The 9044-nt window shown below is 37.1% G+C and overlaps 1 protein-coding gene across 1 annotated transcript in view; it reads left to right on the forward strand.

The window, feature by feature from the left end:
- RhoGAPp190 (Rho GTPase-activating protein 190) overlaps positions 1–8689 on the forward strand; it is a 321622-nt gene extending 312933 nt beyond the window's left edge. Inside the window, exons 28-30 of the mRNA XM_089107215.1 lie at positions 3119–3476; positions 4297–4534; positions 8439–8689. Of these exons, the coding sequence (XP_088963341.1) occupies positions 3119–3476; positions 4297–4534; positions 8439–8637 (795 nt within the window). The 3' untranslated portion in view covers positions 8638–8689. The remainder of the gene's footprint in view (positions 1–3118; positions 3477–4296; positions 4535–8438) is intronic.
- Positions 8690–9044: the final 355 nt, after the last annotated feature.

Below are 9044 nucleotides of genomic sequence, written 5' to 3' on the forward strand. Positions count from 1 at the left end.
CTACGCCCTCTTAAAACCAGAACATAACTTAGATTTTACTGGAAAAAAAAATGACCGTGGATTGTCAGTTTAATTTACTTATACTGATATTTATTCCTTAAAATAAAAAATGGGTAAAAAAAAGTGAGAAAAAAGTTTTTTAAGTAAAAAAAAATTGAAAACATTTATACATATTTTGTTTTCAGTAATGCGCAAATTATGAATTTTATTAATAACCTGTCTTGCAATCAAAAGAAAAAGACAGAGCACAAACAAAAAAAGAAAGAAAAGGCAAAAACTGACAAGAAAAACAAATACAAACAGAAAGAGCTACATAATAACACGACTATTTGAGAAAATGGGCCCACTCGTGATCCAGAAGCTCTAGTTTTTTCACGTAATTCTGAATTACCTCCTCCACAGCACTCAGAGGCTCAACAATTCCATATTTTGTAACAATATGGCGGTTTCTAACAAAAGGCGGCCCTTGAAGAAGATATCGGGCATACTTGAAAAATACCGACCTCATGTCTCTCTTGTTTCCTGCACTCGGGAGCTTCCAAAAAGATGACAGGTACAAGACATGAGGCAAAGCTACTGTATTATAAAGACGAGCCAAATATTTACGGCTTGAATTGCGACGGCTAGTGACAGCACCCGCATAGGCAATGCACACTTTTTTAGAAAGGTGTTCAATAAGCAAAGACTGGGTTTCTCGAAGATTACGACCAAAAATTTATGGTCTTGTCTTCAGAAGGCATGGGGGTTATCAGCCCTGCTAATGTTAATTTTTGCTCGTTTCGAGTTTGACTTGGCAATTTATTCTAATTTCTGTTCATTTTGAGTTTCATTTATTTATTGATAGTGATTTATGGTAGTTTTACGCTTGGATGATTACTTGACTTCATTTCTGCCCGTTTGGCTTAATGGAGCTCTTTATTTTTCTTTGAAAAGCTTGTTTTGTGGAAAAAAGGTTTTTTTTAGATGAATTGCTGTTCGTTTTTTATTGACAGTCATTTTCATGAAAAAAAAATGTTTATATCTTTTCGTTTTTTTTTTCTATACGAATCCATAGTTTGGCATAATTGTGGGGGTTTACATGCCCAATATTTTTAAAGACTTAGTTGCTGGACCATTCTACTATGCTGAACAAAATAGTTGTCTCAAAATTTTGACTAGATATGTTTGGGAAATAAATTGGCTTAATAGACGGGCTGATTTCCCTCCAATCTCTTTCTACTCTTAGAAATGACCCTAGAACTTTCAATTTTGAATCAAATCAGCTTCTTTAAATGTTTCAATGATGTTTCTAGCTATTATAGAATGGTGCTACCTATGATATTGCTTATATGCCTTTTTGAAAACCTGAATGTATACAGTTTTTTTGTTTGAGTTGGAACGCCCCCTAAACACCTCTTATGAAGTTTCACCTTAATACTCTAAGCATCATTAAGTTACAGTAACTGCAGTTGCAGTACTAAAAGTATACACATAGTGCTTCCTGGCTAGTTCAAAATCCCCCACAACTTACTCTTAAAGATCTAATTAATAATATAAATTGTTCTCAGGATATTGCTTTGTCACCTTTTTGAAGGTTCACATGCTCATAATTTGTTTTGATTTAGTTCAACGTCCGCCTAAATATTTCTTATATTTGATTACTGAAGATATTGTTATATTCTCTTTGGGCTATTGGCTACAAAATGGCTATCTTTCATTGTCGATCAAATGTGTTTTGGGAAATGAAGATATCAGGGAGAGGGGGGGGCTATTTGCGCTCCATCACGCTTGACTCTTAAAATGAAACTATAAGTATGCATTTCCAATCAAATGAGCCTCCTCTAAAGTTCACAAGACCACCTCTTTATGAAAACCTTACTTCCCCCAGGAGCATAACCTAAAACCCTTATCCTCATACTTTGGGGGGTTGTGTCAACCCCAAAGGCCATGTTATGATATCTTTGGACTATTTTTGAACAAATGTACTTATTAAAATTTATCTTGTGTGCCTTGGGGGAAAAAATGACGTGGGGGTGGGGCATAGCTAGCCTCTGAAAAATTTGACTCTTCAAAATGGCTCTTCAACTTCTGATAATTTCCAATCCAATGAGTCCCCTCCGAAGTGCATACGACCTCGTTCCCATAAAAACCCTAGATGCCCTCGGGGCATACCTTACAACCCTTGCCCTGAAAACCATGAGGGGTTCTCATCCTCAAAGACATAATTTCTGTACTTTTCAACCACGTCAAACAAAATAACTATCTCGAGATTTTGACTGGAAGTATTTGGGGAAATGATGGGCGTAGGGGGGGTGGTTGCCCTCCAATCACTTTTGACTATTAAAGAAGGTACTAGTCCTTTCAGTTACCAACCGACTGAGCACTTTTCGAAGTTTTTACAACAACAAATGGTCATCTTAAAATTTCTATCAGGTGCGTTTCTGGAAAATACGACGTGTGTGTGTGTGGGGGGGGGGGGTATTCGCCTTCTGATCACTTAACTCTTAAAAAGAGCACTATAACTTCTGATTACCAACCAAATGAGCCCCCTTCCTATAAAAAACCTTATATCCCCACAGAGCACAACTTACAAGCCTTGCTCTTAGTGTTATGGGGGGGGGAACATTCTTAAAGTCATACTCTCCAGACCTTAAAAAAACACTGAACAAAATGGCTATCCAAAAATTTTGATTGGATGTGTTTGGGGAAGTGATTGACGTGGGAGAGGGGGAGATGGCTGCCCTCCATAAGCTCTTTTGGAGTTCCTATGACATTTCTTTCTGTAAGAAGTGCCTTGGTCTAAAAAAACAACAATATAGTGTGCCCACATCGCTCTTTTACATTGCTCTGCCCATGATATTTTGTCTTGAGATTTCAATTATACAGTACTGGATATTCTGATTAGACCAGTTAAGCCCCCCCTAAAATTCAGTCTATGGTTGCCCATGTACATAGACGTGTCTGTGTTTCAAAATAATTATTTGACTCCATGTTTTTATATATTTTGAGGTTAAATTGCGTTCATATTCAGAACTCATTATTTTTATGTTTTGGGCTGTTTTTTATTTATATTTTCAGTAACTTTTGTAGTAAAGGTCTCATAAATTGTAGTAAGAGTTCTGTAAATTTTTTTTCTTAGTCTCGCCTTCATGGAGGACCGGAACGTGAAAGGGAACGTGATCGATCAGCTCAACGTCGACGAGAAAAACAGAAGGCAAAAGAAGACGAGAAGCAAGAAAGAAGAAAATTAAAAGAAGAAGAGCGGCTCAAAAAGCAGGCAGAAAAGGAGCGAAACAGGAGAATAAAAGCTGGCAATGCCGCAAAAGCCCCACCTACATTAGATGATGTGGCCCAGAATGAAGGAAGAAATTTGCCTCTCTTCTTGGAAAAGTGTGTTAATTATATAAAAGAAGAAGGTGGTCTGGAAGCGGAAGGCATATATCGGGTTCCTGGAAACCGTATCCATGTTGATCTCCTTTTTCAAAAATATAAAGAAGGTATTCTATCTCACTTAATCCAATGCAACTTTCACTTTCTCTCTCTCTCTCTCTCTCTCTCTCTCTCTCTCTCTCTCTCTCTCTCTCTATCTCTGTCTCTCTCTGTCTTTCTCACTCTCTCTCTCTCTCTCTCTCTCTCTCTCTCTCTCTCTCTCTCTCTCTCGCTCTTTCTTTCTTTCTCTCTCTGCTTTCTTTCTTCTCTCTCTCTCTCTCTTTCTCTCTCTCTCTGCTGTCTCTCTCTCTCCTCTGCTCTCTCTCTCTCTCTTGCCCTCTCTCTCTCTCTCTCTCTCTCTCTCTCTCTCTCTCTCTCTCTCTCTCTCTCTCTCTCTCTCTCTCTCTCTCTCTCTCTCTCTCTCTCTCTCTCTCTCTCTCTCTCTCTCTCTCTCTCTCTCTCTCTCTCTCTCTCTCTCTCTCTCTCTCTGCTCTCTCTTCTCTCCCTCTCTCTTTCTCTCTCTCTCTCTCTCTCTCTGCTCTCTCTCTCTTTCTCTCTCTCTCTCTCTCTCTCTCTCTCTCTCTCTCTCTCTTCGTTGTTTTTTTTTTTTGTTATTATTTTATTGAGTTCTTTAGTTTCTAAATTTCTAATTTAAAATATGGAATAGGCCTAGATTCTTTTTTTTTTTTTACTAAGTCTTTTTTATACAGAAAAGACTAATGTAATTCATGTTGAGATGATATTTTCTTCTATTCTTTGAACCTGCAGTCGCATTTCTTTTTTTTCTGAGTTTCTTTAGGGTAATTCAGTTAGGTATTAGACTTTTCATCCCTCAATTATCACTATCTAATCTGATCAGTATTGAAACCAAAAGTATTTTCGTTTCAGACCCTATAAACCTTGATTTAAAAGTGTTGGATATTCCAGTCAACGCGGCAGCTACAGCTTTGAAAGATTTTTTTAAACGTTTTCCCCGGATTCTCAGCCCAGAATTAATGACCAAACTTTCAGACGTTGCACTGAAATCTGATAGGAGCTGTAGACTTGTAGCGATACGAAGTTTACTTCAAAAATTCTCTCCTATTACATTTGGAGTTCTCAAGTTCATCTTCCAGCACTTAGTTAGGTAAGTCAGCAGAATTTCTTCCTAATAACTTGCACATTTAGCAAATTAGTCGGTAAATCACTAATACACGGTAAGTCTATAATAACTAGTACATTTAGTAATTTAGTCGGTAAGTCACTAGTACACGGTAAGTCGGTAATATATAGTTAACGGTGATTCGGTAATAACTAGTACATTTAGCAATGTAGTCGGTAAGTCACTAGTACACGGTAAATCGTTAATAAGTAGTTAAAGGTGATTCGGTAATAACTAGTACATTTAGAAATGCAGTCGGTAATTCATTAGTACACAGGGAATCGGTAATACCTAGTAAATTTAGCAATGCAGTCGGTAAGTCATTAGTACACAGTGAGTCGATAATAACTAGTAAATTTAGCAATGCAGTCGGTAATTCACTAGTACACGGTAAGTCGGTAATAATTAGTACATTTAGCAATGCTGTCGGTAAGTCAGTATTAGAGCAGTTCATTTTGTAGTTTTAGGCACTCAGTTCGAGAACCAATTCTATGCATCTAGGTCTTATCGGTTCTATTGAGTTTTTCTATATATTCTAAAAGTAAAGACTTTCGGACGATATGTTTACAAAACTATGTAGGGCATACTTTTTTGTGGTGGGAGGGCGGGGGGCGGAAAAAATTTCCCCTGACAAAAGATTTGACCTCTTTCGTAAAGATTTTACCTCTTTTTCAATGGTTTAATTTGTTTTTATTATTTACTTGCCAGATATTCTTTGTTCGAAAGACTAATATAGGCTTCCTAATTCTTTGTTCGTATGGAAAATATTCTTTGTTCGGAAGCCTATTTGTAAGTCACGAGAAAATCTAAAAAGGAAAGTAGATGGAAAAGCATATCCTTATCAAAAATATTGCTGAATTCAGACAGTAAAGATATCGGTCGATAATTAGTTGGGCCACTCCGATGCCTATCTTTATATAAAACAATCACTCGAGCCCACTTGGGTGAACTGGGAAAAATTCCAGTCTCGAAAACAGATTTATAAGTTTGCCAAACAATAAATAATTGAAGGAACATTTCACTACCTTGGGGTAGACCGGACCAGATGACGCTGAACATTTTAGTCCATTTACAAATCTACTTATCGCAACCCCAGAATCTGGCTCCAGTGCCCACGACGTCAAGCAACTGGGGCCAAGACACGATTTAAAATCAGGTTTAGAAGGAGAGGAGCTTACTGAGGAAGGAGAGGAGGAGAGGAGGAGGAGGAGGAGAGAAGGAGAGGAGCTTACTGTTGTCCCAATAATAGCAATACAGCGCTAAATGCTTCTTTAATGTTAAGTTCATACTTAAGACCGTATCCAGGGGAGGGGATATGGGGTTCGACCCCCCCCCTGAAAAAAAATCCTTTTGTGCCCCCCCCTCCCGAAAAAATCTGAATACGACCCTGTTCACACTAATCCACCTTGCCTCCAAACATTAAACTCGGAGGAATACAAGAAGGTGTATCCTTTCAACATTTCGTAAAAAAAATTGAAGGGATTTAACCTTCTGAACCAAAGAATTATAAATACTGTCCATTTTGAAACGCTAAAGACGAGCAGCAGCTTCACTCGACGATATCTTAGCTGACTTTAAATTTCCATTTTATTCCTTCCCTAACTTTTTTTTCCTTATTTGCTTAGGATTATCCATGAATTCAAGGGAATAAATCTATTATGTCTGGGAGAGAAGTTTGGCATTAAGTTTTTAGAATTCCTTTGTTTTACTGTCTTTGCTACTCCGGTCTCTGGCCACACTCTGGCTGGCCTCTTTTGTTGCAGCCACCCTTAGTATCTACTAGGTTTTGTAATTCTAGTACGTCGGTACTAAGATGAGGCTGTGGAAGGTCGACGACCTAAGTAAAGAAAAGTCGCATTAAGATCACTTCCGCTGGCCTATTCAGGCCGTAATTTTATGTATTATATGGCGATTTCGTTTTGTCACAATTAAAATTATTAGCCCAGTTTCTCACGATTAAAATACTAAAATTGAACCATGATGAAAGTGCTGAAAATTTGAGAGGAATGTCCATGAAGAATAGACGCTTTAAAATCACATAAGCTGACCTACTTTGGTCGTAATTTGGTGTCTTGTAATAAAGGCGATTTCGTTTTGTTACAATTAAAATCATTTGCCTAGTTTAGTTAGTAAGTAAAAGTAAGTATGACGGCTCTAGATCCTTAAGGCCCGAACCGGCATTGCTGATCTCCGTTTCATGGGCGTGCTTTCGCACACCCTTCTTGCTTACCATCCCCAGATTTCTGCTGGTACCCATTTAGAGCTGAGTCGACTCTGGCTGGAGAGCTGAGTGCCCATTTAGAGTTCCAGGAATCCCAGTTTAGCACGCTGATAATAACAAAATTTAGCTATGATGAAAATACTGAAAGTTTTGAGACGAATCTTCATAAAGAAAAGACAAATGATGATCGCTTAAAAAAAACAAAAATAAAAAACTCACAGAAAAAAAGAACAAAAGATGGCACCTCCTGAGACTCTTGGTGGCTTTTTTAATTTTTGTATTTGTTGTATTTTGTGTTTATTGACGCCATTTCAGTTCCTAGTTTTCAGTTTTTAGTTTCATGTTATCTTTCCTTCTACTATATTTCTTCTTTGTATTTTTCTGTTTCATCCGTTGCTGTATTTTTTCTTTTGTTCGTTTTGACCTTCTACTTTAACTGAGTTAACGAAGTGATGTCCAAAAATTATTAATTTTCTTGTTTAGTTCAGTGGCTGAAAAGTTAAAATTCTTCTCCTTTTTGCTTGTTCAGTCGTTTGGATGACTCGGCAACTAAGCGATCTAGTATATTTGTCACATCAGAGATATTCCACCATTTAATTGTGCGTAAAGATGTGAGTAACAGGAGTAGGTCAAAAAAAGCTTATCGGACACCTTGGTTGATATCATGCAATACTGTCTTCAAATCGGGCATAAACTGAAATATAATAAGTAGGTTAAAACCAGCCAGTGTTCACTAAATGAATTATTACTATAACAAGCAGTAATTTTTCCACTCCCTTTCCAATGATAATACGACTCTTACAACCGAAAATGTAGAAAAAAAGAGCATGAAAAAAGATCACAACATAAAAGGTATCCTTCATTTAATGTCTCTTCGATCACCGAAACACTTCAGTACGTACAGATCCATGAATAATTTTGAATCGCCGAACATTAAACTGTTTCTTGGGTACTCAGTTGAGGAATTTGAGAGGGTCTATGAAAGAACCTGGAGTAGGTATCTCTCTACTCTAGTAGGTATCCTAGAGATACTAGGTATCTAGTAGGTACCTAGAGTAGGTATCTCTCTAGAGTAGGTAGAGTAGGTAATCTTTTAATATGTGATGGCCGAAGGTAGCCTCCAGAGTATTTAAATACGGCCACCGACATGGATTAATAATCTTTGTGCTTGACGACTTTTTTCAAATTAAAAAACAAAACAAATTAAATGTGATTTTGACTACCCAAACTTGAGATAAAGATTCTGCTTGCACGCCAAATAGCAAGACCATTCTAGGCTTGATATAAATTCAAGTCAACGAAGTAAAAGCCTTGAAAGAGTGTGGTTGTAAGTTACATGGGAAAAAAATAATGAAAAATACTATTGCAAATATTGTATATTGAAACAAGAATAATCAGAAACCAGAAATTTAGTTAATTCTCAGATTCTACCAATCAACACCGATGTAAGTATAGGTGACAACAGATAATGAATTTAACTTAGACAGGAACGTGCTTTGATTTGGACATGTACAGAAGATACAGAACAGATCGAGCAACATAGTTCCTTAGACCAAGAGCAACAATTGTTTTTATTTCCTTTTACTTTTTTTGTTTTTTCTTCTTTTTACTTAAAATCGTTAAATTATTGTAATATGTATTTAAAATTTTAACTCTTTTTCATTTTAGGGTGGCTGAAAACTCACGTGTAAATAATATGGACTCAAAAAACATTGCCATTTGTTGGTGGCCGACACTGTTGCCATTTGAATTCAGTGATATGACTCGGTTTGAGTGCATGCGACCGCATATGGAAGAAATTGTTCAAGCAATGATTGATCAATATCTGTTCCTATTCCTTAATAAAGACGAGGTGCTTATGGTGTAAACTGGAAAATTTAATGTTGCTTGTGTTCAGGCACGTACGCGGGATTCTGGGGGGTGGGGGGGCGTGTATTTTTTTATTATATAAAAAAGAATTTTATCAAAAATTTGTTTCTATTCATTTTTATTAAGTTTTTACAAGGCGGACAAAAAATCCGGGGGGGGGGGAGGGTTAAACTCAGTAACTCCCCTGGATATAGGCATTGAGGTGGGGGAAAAGGAGAGCAGTAAAATAAAATAAATTAAATTATTTGATAATTTAATGAGAAGTGTCTAGAAAATTTGGGAATACATAGTATTTTGGGGATGGGTGCCGAGGTCACGTACTCCCCTCACCCTACTTTTGTTCTAACACTATTTATTAGTGGTGTTTTAATATTGTTTCGTACCTCCGCAAGCTGTTGTGAAGTA

The sequence above is a fragment of the Artemia sp. Qi Xiang Cuo genome, chromosome 21 (genome assembly GCF_049724085.1).
Source record: "Artemia sp. Qi Xiang Cuo chromosome 21, ASM4972408v1, whole genome shotgun sequence".
Classification (NCBI taxonomy): domain Eukaryota; kingdom Metazoa; phylum Arthropoda; class Branchiopoda; order Anostraca; family Artemiidae; genus Artemia; species Artemia sp. Qi Xiang Cuo.